Raw genomic sequence first — 18,288 nt, forward strand, 5'->3', positions numbered from 1 at the left:
CCACTACATCGCTTCCCAAACTATTCCACTTACTGACTACTCGGTGGCTGAAGAAATACTTCCTAACATCCCTGTGATTCATCTGTGTCTTCAACTTCCAACTGTGTCCCCTTGTTACTGTGTCCAATCTCTGGAACATCCTGTCTTTGTCCACCTTGTCAATTCCTCTCAGTATTTTGTATGTCGTTATCATGTCCCCCCTATCTCTCCTGTCCTCCAGTGTGGTCAGGTTGATTTCCCTTAACCTCTCCTCGTAGGACATACCTCTTAGCTCTGGGACTAGTCTTGTTGCAAACCTTTGCACTTTCTCTAGTTTCTTTACGTGCTTGGCTAGGTGTGGGTTCCAAACTGGTGCCGCATACTCCAATATGGGCCTAACGTACACGGTGTACAGGGTCCTGAATGATTCCTTATTAAGATGTCGGAATGCTGTTCTGAGGTTTGCTAGGCGCCCATATGCTGCAGCAGTTATTTGGTTGATGTGCGCTTCAGGAGATGTGCCTGGTGTTATACTCACCCCAAGATCTTTTTCCTTGAGTGAGGTTTGTAGTCTCTGGCCCCTTAGACTGTACTCCGTCTGCGGTGTTCTTTGCCCTTCCCCAATCTTCATGACTTTGCACTTTTTGGGATTGAACTCCAGGAGCCAATTGCTGGACCAGGTCTGCAGCCTGTCCAGATCCCTTTGTAGTACTGCCTGGTCACCGATCGAGTGAATTCTTCTCATCAACTTCACGTCATCTGCAAACAGGGACACCTCAGAGTCTATTCCTTCCGTCATGTCATTCACAAATACCAGAAACAGCACTGGTCCTAGGACTGACCCCTGTGGGACCCCGCTGGTCACAGGTGCCCACTCTGACACCTCGCCAAGTACCATGACTCGCTGCTGTCTTCCTGACAAGTATTCCCTGATCCATTGTAGTGCCTTCCCTGTTATCCCTGCTTGGTCCTCCAGTTTTTGCACCAATCTCTTGTGTGGAACTGTGTCAAACGCCTTCTTGCAGTCCAAGAAAATGCAATCCACCCACCCCTCTCTCTCTTGTCTTACTGCTGTCACCATGTCATAGAACTCCAGTAGGTTTGTGACACAGGATTTCCCGTCCCTGAAACCATGTTGGCTGCTGTTGATGAGATCATTCCTTTCTAGGTGTTCCACCACTCTTCTGATAATCTTCTCCATGATTTTGCATACTATACATGTCAGTGACACTGGTCTATAGTTTAATGCTTCATGTCTGTCTCCTTTTTTAAAGATTGGGACTACATTTGCTGTCTTCCATGCCTCAGGCAATCTCCCTGTTTCGATAGATGTATTGAATATTGGTTAGGGGTACACATAGCGCCTCTGCTCCCTCTCTCAATACCCATGGGGAGATGTTATCTGGCCCCATTGCCTTTGAGGTATCTAGATCACTCAGAAGCCTCTTCACTTCTTCCTCGGTTGAGTGCACTGTGTCCAGCACATGGTGGTGTGCCCCACCTCTCCGTCTTTCTGGAGCCCCTTTTGTCTCCTCTGTGAACACTTCTTCGAATCTCTTGTTGAGTTCCTCACATACTTCACGGTCATTTCTTGTTGTGTCTCCTCCTTCCTTCCTTAGCCTGATTACCTGGTCCTTGACTGTTGTTTTCCTCCTGATGTGGCTGTACAACAGTTTCGGGTCAGATTTGGCTTTTGCTGCTATGTCGTTTTCATATTGTCTTTGGGCCTCCGTTCTTATCTGTGCATATTCGTTTCTGGCTCTACGACTGCTCTCCTTATTCTCCTGGGTCCTTTGCCTTCTATATTTCTTCCATTCCCTAGCACACTTGGTTTTTGCCTCCCTGCACCTTTGGGTAAACCATGGGCTCATCCTGGCTTTTTCATTATTCCTGTTACCCTTGGGTACAAACCTCTCCTCAGCCTCCTTGCATTTTGTGTGCGTGTGTGCGTGTGTGTGTGTGTGTGTGTGTGTGTGTGTGTGTGTGTGTGTGTGTGTGTGTGTGTGTATGTGTATGTGTGCGTGTGTGTGTGTGTGTGTCTGTCTGTCTGTGTCTGTGTATGTGCGTGCTTGTGTGTGTGTTTGCATGTGTATTTGTGTGCTCATATATATGTGAGTTCTTGTACTCGTGTGTGTATGTATACTCGTGTGTGTGTACTCACCTATTTGTGTGTGTGTGTGTGTATGTGTGTGTGTGTGTGTGTACTCACCTAGTTGTACTCACCTAGTTGAGGTTGCAGGGGTCGAGTCTGAGCTCCTGGCCCCGCCTCTTCACTGATCGCTACTAGGTCACTCTCTCTGAACCGTGAGCTTTATCATACCTCTGCTTAAAGCTATGTATGGATCCTGCCTCCACTACATCGCTTCCCAAACTATTCCACTTACTGACTACTCTGTGGCTGAAGAAATACTTCCTAACATCTCTGTGATTCATCTGTGTCTTCAACTTCCAACTGTGTCCCCTTGTTGCTGTGTCCAGTCTCTGGAACATCCTGTCTTTGTTCACCTTGTCAATTCCTCTCAGTATTTTGTATGTGTGTGTGTGTGTGTGTGTGTGTGTGTGTGTGTGTGTGTGTGTGTGTGTGTGTGTGTGTGTGTGTGTGTGACTTAACAATCAATATTTGCACCAATAACTCATTACAGTTGTGACCGGGTGTGGACGTGTGAATTGCTCATTATTCTATAATTTGTTCATGATTGTTGCCATGTATAAACGTAAGTAAGTAAATTCACTTACAGGATTCATTACCTTTGTAACTTGTGAGTTCATTACCTTTGTACCTAGTTCAGCTATCGAAACTTCGGGGGTCCAGTCCCTGGACCCTAAATTTCAGCACCCATATCCAACACATAACAAAAAAAAGTATCCAAAACGGTGGGGATCCTCTCCAAAATACGATACTACGTGCCGCAAACTGCACTTCTCACACTATACCATTCACTTATATATCCATACCTCACCTATGCTATCTGTGCTTGGGGATCAACTGCAGCAACACACCTAAAGCCAATAATAACCCAACAAAAAGCTGCAGTAAGAATAATTACTAAATCCCATCCCTGGCAACACCCCTCCCCCACTCTTCATAGATCTAAACTTACTCCCTGTTCAGAACATCCACACTTACTACTGTGCAATCTATATCTACAGGACCTTAAATTCCAATATTAACCTTGACCTAAAACGCTTTCTTGATAGTTGTGACAGGATCCACAGGCATAACACCAGACACAAACATCTCTATGACATTCCCCGTGTTCGACTAAACCTTTACAAAAATTCAATGTATTTCAAAGGACCTAAAATCTGGAACACCCTACCTGAAAACTCTAGAACTGCAGACACATTCATCACTTTCAAAACCACAGTTAGAAAACATCTTATCTCCCTGATCCACCCCGACAACTAACTACATGATAACCACCTGGTGGTTCACAATTACACTCACTCACCCACTGACTATAAACCCAGAAATACTAAACTTAATCTTAAAATAATAAATCCTAACTAGTCATAAGTTTGCCTATGATACTCCAATATAGACACTTTGTATTGTGCCAAAACAAAAGCATTCACATTGCTAAACTCACAAATTATGATGTAGTCACTTAGCCTTAACACCATAATCTGTAAGGATTTAATGTTAAGAATTAATCTAAGTCTGTTAATGTTAAGAATTAATCTAAGTCTGCTCGAAATGCCTAGCCATGCTAGGTGTCCTAGTGGCCCCCTCTGTAATTAGTATTTTATAACATGTAAACCACACAATACCCAAAACCTGTAAACCCCGCATTGTAACCCTTATAGAGAATAAACTTGAAATGAATTGAATTGAATTGTGTACCTCTGTAATCTTTTGACTGCAGCCCACAGGATGGGTATGGCAGCTTAATGAATTTTTCCTTCTTGTATTTAACCTGGAGGTGTGCATGTGCAGAGACCTACAAGTGCCACCTACTTCATGTCAATACTACATCAAGTTGAAATTAGGTAAATTAGGTTATGTTATGTTATGTTATGTTAGGTTAGGTTAGGTTAGGTTAGGTTAGGTTAGGTTAGGTTAGGTTAGGTTAGGTTAGGTTAGTTTAGGTCACGTAAGGTTAGGTTAGGTTAGGTTAGGTTAGGTTAGGTTAGGTTAGGTTAAGTTAGGTTAGGTTAGGTTAGGTTAGGTTAGGTTAGTTTAGGTCACGTAAGGTTAGGTTAGGTTAGGTTAGGTTAGGTTAGGTTAGGTTAGGTTAGGTTAGGTTAGGTTAGGTTAAGTTAGGTTAGGTTAGGTTAGGTTAGGTTAGGTTAGGTTAGTTTAGGTCACGTAAGGTTAGGTTAGGTTAGGTTAGGTTAGGTTAGGTTAGGTTAGGTTAGGTTAGGTTAGTTTAGGTCACGTAAGGTTAGGTTGGGTTAGGTTAGGTTAGGTTAGGTTAGTTTAGGTCACGTAAGGTTAGGTTAGGTTAGGTTAGGTCAGGTTAGGTTAGGTTAGGTTAGGTTAGGTTAGGTTAAGTTAGGTTAGGTTAGGTTAGGTTAGGTTAGGTTAGGTTAGGTTAGGTTAGGTTAGGTTAGGTTAGTTTAGGTCACGTAAGGTTAGGTTAGGTTAGGTTAGGTTAGGTTAGGTCACGTAAGGTTAGGTTAGGTTAGGTTAGGTTAGGTTAGTTTAGGTCACGTAAGGTTAGGTTAGGTTAGGTTAGGTTAGTTTAGGTCACGTAAGGTTAGGTTAGGTTAGGTTAGGTTAGGTCAGGTTAGGTTAGGTTAGGTTAGGTTAGGTTAGGTTAGTTTAGGTCACGTAAGGTTAGGTTAGGTTAGGTTAGGTCAGGTTAGGTTAGGTAAAGATTGGTCAGGAAACAGGTCAAGTGTTGTGATAAATGATTTTGATAACTGACAAGTTGAAGATTGAGACACTTATGCAACATACGGGAATCTATATTAAAAATAGATTCCCATATGTTGCATAAGTGTCTGAATCATCAGGATAAGTGTTTCCTGGCGTAGGTCTTAGGCACATGACGACCCGCCACTGGAGTGTCTGGTCATCTGACCGAGGCCTTCCACTGGCTCACCCTTCCACCCCTTTAAAAAAAATATATAGGCTGAAATAAAAACAAAAAAAGTTGTAGGGAAATAACGTTTACCACGCCATGACGTGGACAACAGAGAGAGAGAGAGAGAGAGAGAGAGAGAGAGAGAGAGAGAGAGAGAGAGAGAGAGAGAGAGAGCAGTTCTTGCATGTCGGTAAGTGTACCAATCTTCACAACATAATTATGTCGCAGGTAATAAGCACCGTAGCGTCCACTGTGAACAAAGCGTACACTGATGTATAACGTATAAAAGTTCTGCGGAGAGCGATCTGCTGTTAATGGCAGCAGAAATAAATGGATCATTAACTGGGTAACATTAATAAAACGAACTTTTTGTGGCGATGTTACCGAGAACTCAATGAATATTGTCCAGTTGGGTTTATTTTAGTGTCTAATTTGTGAGTCGGAAAGGTGAGGCAATGACGCGCGCGCGCACACACACAGACACACACACAGACAGACACACACACACACACACACACACACACACACACACACACACACACACACACACACACACACACACACACACACACACACACACACACACACACACACACACACACACACACACACACAGCTTTAAGATGAGGTATGATAAAGCTCATGGAGCAGGAAGAGAGAGGACCTAGTAGCACTCATTGAAGAGGCGGGGCCAGGAGCTGAGTCTCGACCCCCTGCAACCACAATTGAGTGAGTACACACATCTGAAAACACTATAGCAGGGGTGGGCAACCCTTAGCACGCGTGCCAAACCTGGCACGCCAACGACTTCTTTCCGGCACGCTTACCTCTGGTGTCATCTCAAAAAAAAAAAAAAAAATGCGATATTTATCACGTATTCGTTCCAAGAAAAGAGAGGAAATAGTCGACATATGCTTCCAGAGATTCTCTATCAAAGATACGGCCGACTTTGGCACGCCCATCCCTGCACTAGAGGATAAGAGGGATAAGAGGGATAAGGGGAACATAATAATGACGTATAAAATACCGAGAATAATTGATAAGATGAACAGGGCCAGAATATTTCAGAGATGGGATGCAGGAAGAAGAGGACACAACTGGAAGCTGAAAACTCAGAAGGGTCACAGGGATGTTAGGAAGTATTTCTTCAGCCTTTGAGTTGTCAGGAAGTGGAGCAATATGGAGAGTGAAGTGTTAGAGGCAGGGAGAGAGTGGATCTATTAGCAACCAGCGAAGAGACAGGGCCCAGGAGCTGCGAATCGACCTCTGCAGCCACAAAATAGGCGAGTACAGGAACACGAGATGGCAGGGGGACGTGAGGCTGGTGTATGTAATGAGGGACGTGGTGTGCATAGGGAGATGCATGGTGTACGTAGGGAGGGGCGTGGTGTACGTAAGGAGGGGCGTGGTGTACGTAGGGAGGGGTGTGGTGTACGTAGGGAAAAGGACGTTACGGTCACCAAGACGGACTAATCGATGAATAAGATACACGTATTAATATACAGTATATAGATATCCAAGTGTTACACATGCATCTCATTCATCAAGACTCGTCTGCAACAGGAGAAAGACGTCGCCGAGCTTCCTCCCGAGGTTCCCTGGGATTCCGGGCGCTGGCTCAAGATTCGGTTATGAAAGCCAAGGAAATCAGATAAGAGATAAGATTGTTTTTTTTAACCCCTGACTGTCAGCCACCCAGAATAACCCAGGAAAGTCAGTGCGTCATCGAGGACTGTCTCTCTTATTTCCACTGGGGTTCTTTAGTCGTGTCCCCCAAGCTGCTACGCATACCAATCGACTAACATTCAGGTACCTACTTGCTTGCTAGGTGAACAGGGGCAGAAGGTGGAAGGAAACACATGCAGTGTTTCCACCCGGTCGGGGGTTGAACCATGAGTAGATGGCAAGAAAGCTTCCATGGCAGCGGTTGAGTGGATGGTTACATGGTTGCCTCCAGAGGCTACTAGGGGTAATAACCCCCAGCGGCCCGTTCCCAGACCAGGTCTCTTGGATATTACCCTGATCTATCAGGCTTTTAATACTCTCCGCCGTCAGCTGGGTAGCTGACTTCTACAAAACCTTCAGAGACTTCTCTTTACTGAATGAATACTTCCTAAATCAAGTATATATATATATATATATATATATATATATATATATATATATATATATATATATATATATATATATATATATATATATATATATATATATATATATATATATATATATATATATATATATATATATATATATATATATATATATATATATATATATATATATATATATATATATATATATATATATCACATCTGGCAACATCCGTGCACACAATGGATGTCTAGGCTCCAGGAGAGCTCCAAATGAGAACTACCAACAGCCTCCCCCAGCAGATAGGGCTGACAGCTACCGTGACTTCACCTCTACAGAGGACCTCAAATCTGCAATCAAATTAACATCCACCAGGACTCTGACACACATCCCCAAAGCAGCTCGCCCTCAGGCTGCTAGCAAATTCGCTGACCTTCTGAAGAAAGTCAGCGATGCTCCTTCAAACAACAGATCCCGGCACAACTTGCTGCTTTTTGGCAATGCTTGTTTGGCTGTCCCACCAAGGAGGGACAAGTCACTAGCAACACATGTTATTAGGGCAATAAATGCATTCCCAAGGGATGACAACCTCGTCCGTCTCGTCCCTAGGGCGACAAACACCCGTCGGGCAAATGCCAACAACAGGACACCCGACACCTCAAAAATCAGAGCCCAAATTAGCAAAAAAATAGAAGAGGGTAATACTATTGGAGCTCTGAGACTTATAACCAGTGAGGATACCATCGCTCCCAAGAACGTCAGCACGGCGCAAGCTCTGAAGGACAAACATCCACCCAGGGCTCCCAGTACCAACATTGACCTCCCTGACATTGCAGCAGGCGTAGAACATCTAACCTTACAGGATGCTGATGTGTATAAAGCTGCTATGTCATTTCCACAGGGTTCAGCAGGAGGTTTCACCGGTTTAAGGCCTCAACACTTAAAACAAATACTCAATCCAGCACTTGGTGAGGTTTCAGAGAGGCTGCTGTCTGAACTCACCAAATTTTCCAACCTGTGCCTGGCTGGCGGTGTCCCAGAGGCCATCAGACCCTTTTTCTTTGGCGCCTCATTGTGTGCCCTCCGGAAAAAGGATGGCGGAATCAGGCCCATTGCAGTGGGTAACACCCTTCGGCGCCTAGTCGCCAAGGCTGCAGTAAGAAGAGTGAGTCAAGAGGCTGCTGCAATGCTGAAACCAACTCAGCTCGGTTTCGGCGTTCAACAGGGCTGTGAAGCAGCTGCCCATGCAGCACGAGTATATATCAAAAACATGTCCTATGAAAAAGCCTTGGTCAAATTGGACTTTGCCAATGCTTTCAACTCAGTCAGAAGGGATGCTGCTCTCCAAGCAGTTTATAGAAACTTCCCTTCCCTTTATCCCTTCATAGAATCGTGTTATAGTGTGACTTCCAAACTATTGTTTGGGGACCATGAAATTGACTCGTGTGAGGGCGTGCAACAGGGGGACCCTCTCGCCCCCTTTCTATTTTGTTTGGTCATCAAGGAAGTCACGGAGGCACTCTCCAGCGAGCTCAATATCTGGTTCCTGGACGACGGTACCCTGGCTGGCACAACAGAATTTCTCCTAGAGGACATCAGTAAAATTAAAGACATGGGAGAAAGCCTGGGCCTTTCTTTAAACCCCACCAAATGTGAAATAGTTTCTACCAATCAACAGATGATCCAGAATATAAGTGCCGTTTTACCAGGAGCACGAGCCATTGATCCAGCCAATAGCACTCTCCTCGGTGCTCCTCTTGGGTCCAATGCCATCGATCTGATCCTAGGAAAAAAAGTCTCAGACCTCCGGACGATGGAAAGCAGGATGAAAGACATTGACACACACGATGCCTTCTACCTACTCACCAGGTGCCTGTCAATCCCAAAACTTACCTATTTTCTGAGATGCTCCCCAGCCTTCAGCAATCCAAAACTCAAGGAATATGACTCTCTCCTGAAGGCCATGCTAGAGAGTGTATTGAATCTTTCCCTTGACGATGGACAGTGGTTGCAAGCCTCACTTCCGGTCAGGCTTGGAGGGCTAGGAGTACGCAGATCTTCCCAGATTGCTCTACCAGCTTTCCTGTCCTCTTCCATTGCATCAAACGAGTTGATAAGACAAATTCTTCCTGACACCCTCAGTGACTCAGCAGGAATAGAAGACCCTAGCTATGCCAGTGCCATCACCGAATGGGAGACTCTTGCTGCTCCAGCACCAAACCCTAGTGCAGCACTGGCTCACAAACAGTCAAGCTGGGATGGCCCAATTGCTGAAAAGGTGCTTGCCAACATGCTCAGGGCTGCAACATCAGATAGGGAGATTGCCCGTCTCCAGGCTGTGAGTGCACCTCACTCCGGGGACTTCCTCCAAACAGTTCCCATATCGGCAATGGGAACGCGACTCGACCCTAAGACCCTCCGTATTGCAGTGGCTCTGCGCCTTGCTGCCCCAATTCACACAGAATATATGTGTATTTGCGGCGAAGTGCAAGCAGACCAATACGGTCTACATGGTCTTAACTGTTCCAAAACCAAGGGCTGGCATGCAAGACACAATGAGGTCAACGACATCATTAAGAGAACCCTTGCTACAGCTGGATGCCCTGCCGAGAGGGAGCCACGATCCCTTGCAGCAAACAATACCCACAACCCAGCAAACAGCCCCGACGGGATCACCATCTATCCTTGGAAGAATGGCAAGCTCTTAGCATGGGACTATACCTGTGTGTCCACACTGGCTGACACCTATATCCATCACAGTGTGGGGCGACAGGGAGGAGCTGCTGACCACAGGGAGGAGTACAAGATCAGCAAGTACAGGGACATAAGCCAACAGTATCAATTTGTCCCAGTGGGATCAGAGACCTTGGGATCATGGGGAAAAAATGCCACACGTTTCCTTAAAGAATAGGGTTCCAGACTCATCGACACCACCAGGGACCCAAGGGCAGCCACTTTCATGTTCCAGCGCCTCAGCGTCGCCATCCAGAGGGGAAATGCTTGCTGCATACTTGGCTCACGTCCAGCCTCGGAGGAGCTGGAGGAAATTCATGATCTTTGATACATTGTGCCATTGTATTCATGTTTATGTTTTTTTCTGTAAATGTATTTTGTTTATTAATAAATGTTCTCTATATATATATATATATATATATATATATATATATATATATATATATATATATATATATATATATATATATATATATATATTATTATTATTATTATCACACTGGCCGATTCCCACCAAGGCAGGGTGGCCCGAAAAAGAAAAACTTTCACCATCATTCACTCCATCACTGTCTTGCCAGAAGGGTGCTTTACACTACAGTTTTTAAACTGCAACATTAACACCCCTCCTTCATATATATATATATATATATATATATATATATATATATATATATATATATATATATATATATATATATATATATATATATATATATATATATATATATATATCTCCTATATATTATTTATGTTGCCTTACTCTGTGATTATGGAGGTATCTTTATAAAAAATACATTTCTCCCGTGCATGGTTCAGGCTATCTTGAGAGATGGAGATTGTCAGGCTAAAGAAACTGAAGTTCTGAAACGACGCTGGTGAAACTTTAAAAGACATACTTGACGATATCCACATTGCCCTACTGAAGTCTCTCAGCTGAATTTGACAGATGTCAACACTATGTACATAATCCGTCCACTAAGATGGTATATAATTGGGAAACATAACTAGATTTTTTCCCATTATATAGAATATAGTAGCAGCTCATTGCTGATGTATTTAACTTTACTAGATACTAAAATGTTGTGAAACAGCTGGCTTATATGCTCGTCATTCAGCTGACTCTTCATCTTACTTCAGGCTCTCTGTACACATTACCCCTTTCTGTTCAAGTTTAAGCTCTTGTGACTTGGTAAAGCAGACTGCATGAACGCAACGTCCTCAAGAATTTAATGTAACTGAATTTGTGTCTGTTTCTCTGTACACTGTTATCCACACGAGACTTTTGATGTCCAGGTGTAGTAATGAATTAATTTTGAAAGGAAGAAAATTTTTATATAATTTTTAATTGGAAATTTATTAAACATATTGTAACGATAGCGCAAATTATATATATTGATACAAACCATATATATATATATATATATATATATATATATATATATATATATATATATATATATATATATATATATATATATATATATATATATACAGATTTATGTATAATCCCTATTAAAAAACTTTTTACATATTCACACCAAGATGTTCAGGGCTCGTTGCTTGGGAATAACGTGTGGTCACCTCTTACGCTTGAGTTGGATAAGTGTTCATTATTTTGTTGCATCATGATGGTATAATGAAAGAATGATTTGATCTTCATTATAGCATGTTAAAGTTTCCAAGAGATTTAAGCTCTGTAGATACACTCAGCCGTCTGGGAGACAGGCACAAACTTGGAGAACTCAACACCGTTCTTGTTGAAGACAGCGGCACACTTCTCGGCAGCAGGTCCTGAGGTCTGGGGAGTACGAGAGAACACGAAGCCGAACTCTGCTTTGTAGTTATCGGTGCTGATGCAGGAGTAGACGCAGGAGTAAGTTTCGTAGTCAGTAGCGATGACCTCGAAGGGTGAAGCAAACACTGTCGAGAAATAATGCAAAATTCATAAAAATATATACTTGGTAAACAGAAACCTCTCAAGGAGGTAGTCAACAATGAGTGAAAATCACAAATCTGTTTAATGTTTTACACCGTGAAGAGTGCTGGTATTTTCTTTGACTCGTGAGCATTTAAGAAAGTAGGAAAATCATATTAGTTTTTACATATGTTTAATATAAGAAATGTGTTGGTATTTAGTACCATTTACAAACTACCTGTCTGACTCAGCGGAACACTGAGCATTTTATTCAGTGAATGTCTTTATTATCCCATCATAGGACACAGCTCAGGAAAAGGCACAATTTTCTGAAGGATTGTCTTGGAGATATAGGTATTCCAAATTCTACACTCAACCGTCTCAAACTCCAGACATTCCTTTTCTCCCACAGAACATCTATATCTCAAAGGCTGGATGGAGGAGGTATCAGCACAAGCAAAAAAAAAAAAAAAAAAAAAAAAGAAAAAAAAAAAAAATATATACTAAGTTCTGAGCCCCTGCATTCAGTCAACACCATATGCAGCTTATCTTCAGTTAATTCACCAGAGTCAATGCACAACATCAACTTATACGTATTTACATGTAAACTGTTGATTGTCTGTGATACTAGACTAGACGTTGGATGACGGACTTGATCAACTGTTAGATAAATGGTTTAGAAAACTGATAAGTTGGTGTATGAGACACTTGTTCAACATTTGGAGTATCTTTACTAGCGAAATTTTTCCACAATAAAGAAACCCAAGTGTTGCACAAGTGTCTCATTCATCAACAACAACCTTCGCCGGTCCTCTCCTCCCATAAACCGAGCTACGGAATGTTAGACATTTCGGTCCAAGTTGGACCGAAACGTAATTGTAAGCCTTTTTTTTTTTATCTCTCTGCCATTCCCTATCTTAACTGGCCGGGGATGAGTCTCATTGTCACAGCAACCGATAATGGAAGTGTAGTTGTGACGACAACTACAAAACTCATACACAACAGACACATCTACCAGCCTACCTATCTCCCTCCTCTCTCTCTCTCTCTCCTTCATAAAAACACGATAAATATTAAAACTCGTAAAACAAGTTTAAAATCTTCTCTACTTTTTCCCCAATAAACCAAGACCAATACACATATATGAGTTACCTAAAATTCGTGGGCGTTGACAGTGAACTATTTTATGAACTCTAAAAAGATACCAAATTAATCATCAGAGACACTTCCCTCTCTCTCTCTCTCATATATATATATATATATTTTTATATATATATTTTTATATATATATATATATATATACAATATATATATATATATATATATATATATATATACATATATGTATATATATATTTTTTATTTTTTATTATCACACTGGCCGATTCCCACCAAGGCAGGGTGGCCCGAAAAAGAAAAACTTTCACCATCATTCGCTCCATCACTGTCTTGCCAGAAGGGTGCTTTACACTACAGTTTTTAAATTGCAACATTAACACCCCTCCTTCAGAGTGCAGGCACTGTACTTCCCATCTCCAGGACTCAAGTCCGGCCCGCCGGTTTCCCTGAATCCCTTCATAAATGTTACTTTGCTCACACTCCAACAGCACGTCAAGTATTAAAAACCATTTGTCTCCATTCACTCCTATCAAACACGCTCATATAATATATATATATATATATATATATATATATATATATATATATATATATATATATATATATATATATATATATATATATATATATATATATATGTCGTGCCGAATATGTAAAACTGGTCAATTAGCAAGAACTCATTTAAAATTAAGTCCTTTCTGAAATTTTCTCTTATACGTTTAAAGATATACTTCTTTCATTAATGTTAATGTAAAAAATTTTAATTTTGCACCAAAAGAATCTTAGAAAACTTACCTAACCTTATTATAACAAGAACAATTTATTTTAGCCTAACCCAACTAAATATATTTTAGATTTGTTTACAATAATTTAATACTAAACAAACACAATCAAATATATTTTTTTCGTTAGGTTCAGAATGATTTTGGCGAAATTATTGCATACACAAATTTTCACTTGTCCTATATGGCAAGATGAACGTTGCTATTTAAGCCAAGATCGAAAGTTCTGCCTATTCGGCACGACATATATATATGTATATATATATATATATATATATATATATATATATATATATATATATATATATATATATAAAAATATATATATATATATATATATATATATATAAATATATATATATATATATATGCAACAGTTAGGTGTCTTTATTCGAAACGTTTCGCCTACACATTAGACTTATTCGGTCGAGTATAAAAGAGTTTAGCAGAAGCAGTAGAGATGTGAAGATGATGTAATCAGTCCATCAACCACGAAGACCTAGTTTTGATGTGGTTAGTCCCTCAGCCTGGAGAAGAGTTCTGATCGTCTTCACATCTCTACTGCTTCTGCTAGACTCTTCTGTACTCGACTGAAGAAGCCTGCTGTGTGGGCGAAACGTTTCGAATAAAGATATCTAACTGTTGCGTATGTGTCTGACTTATCAACTTGTCGTCATTTTATACCATTTTAATATTCCTTGATATAATTTTGAGGATTTAATTCCAGATGCGGCAATATCTGCAAAAAATTGTTTATCTCCATACACTTACCCGAGGGAGCATCAATGAGCATGTGAGCTGCTGGGAACTCCTTAGTTGGGTAGACCTTGAAGTCCATCTGAAGGTACTCGTCGCTGGGGTTGAAGCCGGCGGTGGTCACCTTGAAGCCGTAGTCACTCTCGGAATAGTCAAAGTATGAGTGGACGCAGCGAGTTACTGGCTGGTATGGGTTCTCGATGACGTGGGTCTGGTACCATCGCCCAGCATACTGCAATACAGAGAATAATGTACACAATCAGAAAAATAGAAAATAGATATAAACCATACCACGGGTAGGGTTTGAACCCGCGGTGAGAGATCTCAAACCTGCGGTTGATACTACCTGACCGCGGGTTCAAACCCTACCCGTGGTATGGTTTGTTTACAATCGTGTCATTAAGATTTCGTAAGAAAATAGACTTCTTATACATTATGATTACCAACAGACCCCTGGCAGTCTTCAAGCTGGCACTGGACAAGCACCTAAAGTCGGTTCCTGACCAGCCGGGCTGTGGCTCGTACGTTGGTTTGCGTGCAGCCAGCAGTAACAGCCTGGTTGATCAGGCTCTGATCCACCAGGAGGCCTGGTCACAGACCGGGCCGCGGGGGCGTTGACCCCCAGAACTCTCTCCAGGTAAACTCTAGGTTATGAACATTCTTGATTTTTATGTATAAATTTAATATGACCCTCCACTAACCTTTCTGAGGTCGAAGTTATCCTGATTAGCAACTGAGGCACATTTGCCAGGTTTGAGGAAACTAGGAATTCCCTCGGCGGCAACACAGGCCAGGAGGGCGGCACTGATGACTATAATATACATGGCGAAAGTTACGCACACACTGAGGTACTTAAACTCGTGCTTTTGCTTATATAGATTGCTTCATGCACAAAAAAAAGTGGGAGGCGCTCGGTCTCTGTGATCATGTGGAAGATTCATATAACGTTATAATTTCTTTTAGCTTTCTTTCCGGCACTTTTATTTTTTTTTGTATACAACAACAGTATCTTTGCATACTGAAATTCTTTATTCGTATATAATTATGAGAAAGAAAATATGGTTTTGTATAAGCGAAAGTTGGTAGTGCAAATTGGTACTGGAAGGGCTACAGTAATAATTTTCTACCAAAAGCCGAGAGTAGCTGGAATGACCCTGATCTGGAGGATGTATAAATGAGAGGTGAGAGGGACCTATCCAGCCAGAACCTACCCTAGCCTGACACCATGCAGTCGCTGCCCATCCTGCTGGTCCTCGTGGCCGCCGTCGCTGCTGACAAGATCCCAGACTTCGTCGTCCCCGGCCAGTGTCCTGCTGTTGACAAGAACAAGCTGTGGTCAGAGCAAGTCCCAAACCACGCCAACGTAAGTTCTGTTATTGTCTTTTCTTTGTCTTGAAAACAAAATATAAGATAACGGGTATGGCAGAAATGCCCAACTGTTGTACACGTGTCTTATTCATCAAATTGTCAGTATTTTATACCATTTTTCATGTCTAGATTAAGCCAGTCTAGACATAACTTGGCCTGATTTATCGACACTGTCAGGATCGGTAAACACGTTGATCAGTCATCCTCAGGTATAAAGTACTTAGATTATTCTTCAAGGTGCACCTTAAGAAAGTGATATATTGCACTTTGTCGAGGCAAGAGTTGCACTGAGTTATTCATATGTTGTGAATCTCTACCATTTATGAAGAATTAGACACATGTGCAACATGTGTCTAATTTATATTGATAAAGCCATCCAGTGGCTTTATCAATATAAATTCAAGGACATAATTGGTAGACAGTAGAACTATATACAACTGGCTGGGTAAATATTTTTGTCGGTGGGTTTGGGTTTGAGAAGGACTCGCCTAGTATGGGCCAGTAGAACTACTGCAGTGTTCTTCCTTTCTCATGTTCTTATGTTAACAATCTCAGGAGCATGAAACAACATCCCATTTGCATAATGTTTCCATTTACTCAAGAAAGCTAAAGCAAATATTATTGACATAGATAAAGAATGAATAGGTTTCAAATCATGAATTAAATTTATTAATTATTTGCATTCATCAACAATATATAAAGGAATCATGCACGTCAAAGACGTCGACAACGTTCACAACACCAATAACATGTGAAAAATTTGCATGAAAACTAGATTTAATACTGACTATGTATTGCTCTAAGTTGAGTTTTATCGAGTCACCAGTTTGTGAAGAGCTTTTCTAAATCATTGGTTTGTGAAGAGCTTTATCGGGCCATCGCTCGGTATAGAGCTTTATTGAGTCAATGGGTTGTGAAGAACTTTCTCGAGTCATCGCTGTGTGTAGAGCTTACTAAAGCTCTACACACAGCGGTACATTATCCCCACAACAACTCGCCCTCTAATATTTTTGTTCTCATTGTTATCGACAAGACTATTTCATCCGCAAGACATTTCGTCCGCAGCAAAATACGAAACGTACACAACACTTAGAACATTAATTTAGGAAACATTTCGCCCACAAGGATCTTTTCATTCCAACCCCATTGAGCGAAACTTTTCCTAAATCAATGTAACTCTTGTTAATACTGAATCTAGGGGGGCTCATATAATTCATGGTATTTTCATGATAAAGGTTCTCTGTGCCCTTATTTTATATAAAATGTTTATTTTTCTTGCATTGCAGTATGCTGGTGTATGGTACGAGTTCGCACTTACTAACAACCCATATCAACTTATCAACAAATGTGTCCGCAACGAATATACCTTCGGTAAGTTTTCTGACCAGAAATTCTAAACACGGTGTTTAGGCACAAATTTACCTCAACATGGATCTGTAGGAAGTTATTTTCGAGTAACGATAACGATAATTTATTTTGACAGATGGAAAACAGTTTGATGTTGCGTCGACTGGTGTCACTGCTGACGGCAGTTTGTTGAAGCGCAGCGGTCAGGTCTACGCTAACCCCCTGGGTGAACCTCACCTCTCCATTGACTTTGAGAACTGTAAGTTGTCGCAGATTCTTGTAACTTTACCATGACAAAAAATTTTGAGGTGCCTCGTGGTATGTGATAATGCATAACATGTTATGTACGTATATATATATATATATATATATATATATATATATATATATATATATATATATATATATATATATATATATATATATATATATATATATATATATATATATATATGTGCGTATGAAATTGATCCTTGCAAGATGTTTTAATCTTATTATTTATGATGTTATAATTTAATAATTTTTTCCAGCGTTCGCAGCTCCCTACATTATCCTGGACACTGACTACACTAACTTCGCCTGTGTATATTCCTGCATCAGTTACAACTTTGATTACCACTCAGACTTTGCTTTCATCTTCACTCGCTCCCCAAGTCTGGCAGACAAGTTCGTGAAGCGGTGTGAAGCTGCCTTCAGGAGCATCAATGTTGACACTTCCCGCTTCACCAAGACCGTTCAAGGATCCTCCTGTAATTATGATGACCAGAAAACTCTTTGAATGATTTTATTCAGCGAAATTTGACCTTTATGTCTAATTTTGATGTCTTAGAGGCCAAGAAATCTTGATCATATGTATGTGAAAAATGTCTGGAGGGACTTTTTTTTAATGTGCATGAAGTTAATATTTTTTTTGTGTTTGATAGCGCATTTGTATATGTTGTGCATACAATATATGTGCATATAAATACTGAATTTTGTTTCCACTGAATCCTTCGAAAATTTAATTTTTATATTAATTCCTAATATATTACATAAGTTTCTGAATATTACATGGAGTTTACCTGGAGTTTTCCTGGAGAGAATTCCGGGGGTCAACGCCCCCGCGGCCCGGTGTGTGACCAAGCTTCCTGGTGGATCAGAGCCTGATCAACCAGTCTGTTACTGC

The 18,288-nt window shown here is 41.0% G+C and overlaps 2 protein-coding genes across 2 annotated transcripts; one reads left to right on the plus strand and one right to left on the minus strand.

Moving 5' to 3' along the window:
• Nucleotides 1–11,333: 11,333 nt before the first annotated feature.
• On the minus strand, nt 11,334–15,244 carry LOC128690602 (crustacyanin-A2 subunit-like). The gene is made up of 3 exons (XM_053779332.2): nt 15,110–15,244; nt 14,424–14,640; nt 11,334–11,756 (listed from the first exon to the last, which is right to left on the minus strand). The coding sequence occupies exons 1-3, from the start codon at nt 15,230–15,232 to the stop codon at nt 11,524–11,526; spliced, it is 573 nt and encodes a 190-aa protein (XP_053635307.1). The 5' UTR covers nt 15,233–15,244; the 3' UTR covers nt 11,334–11,523.
• Nucleotides 15,245–15,601: 357 nt separating this feature from the next.
• On the plus strand, nt 15,602–18,076 carry LOC128690604 (crustacyanin-C1 subunit). The gene is made up of 4 exons (XM_053779333.2): nt 15,602–15,771; nt 17,063–17,147; nt 17,260–17,382; nt 17,654–18,076. The coding sequence occupies exons 1-4, from the start codon at nt 15,634–15,636 to the stop codon at nt 17,899–17,901; spliced, it is 594 nt and encodes a 197-aa protein (XP_053635308.1). The 5' UTR covers nt 15,602–15,633; the 3' UTR covers nt 17,902–18,076.
• Nucleotides 18,077–18,288: the final 212 nt, after the last annotated feature.

Source organism: Cherax quadricarinatus, chromosome 29 (assembly GCF_038502225.1).
Source record: "Cherax quadricarinatus isolate ZL_2023a chromosome 29, ASM3850222v1, whole genome shotgun sequence".
Lineage (NCBI taxonomy): Eukaryota > Metazoa > Arthropoda > Malacostraca > Decapoda > Parastacidae > Cherax > Cherax quadricarinatus.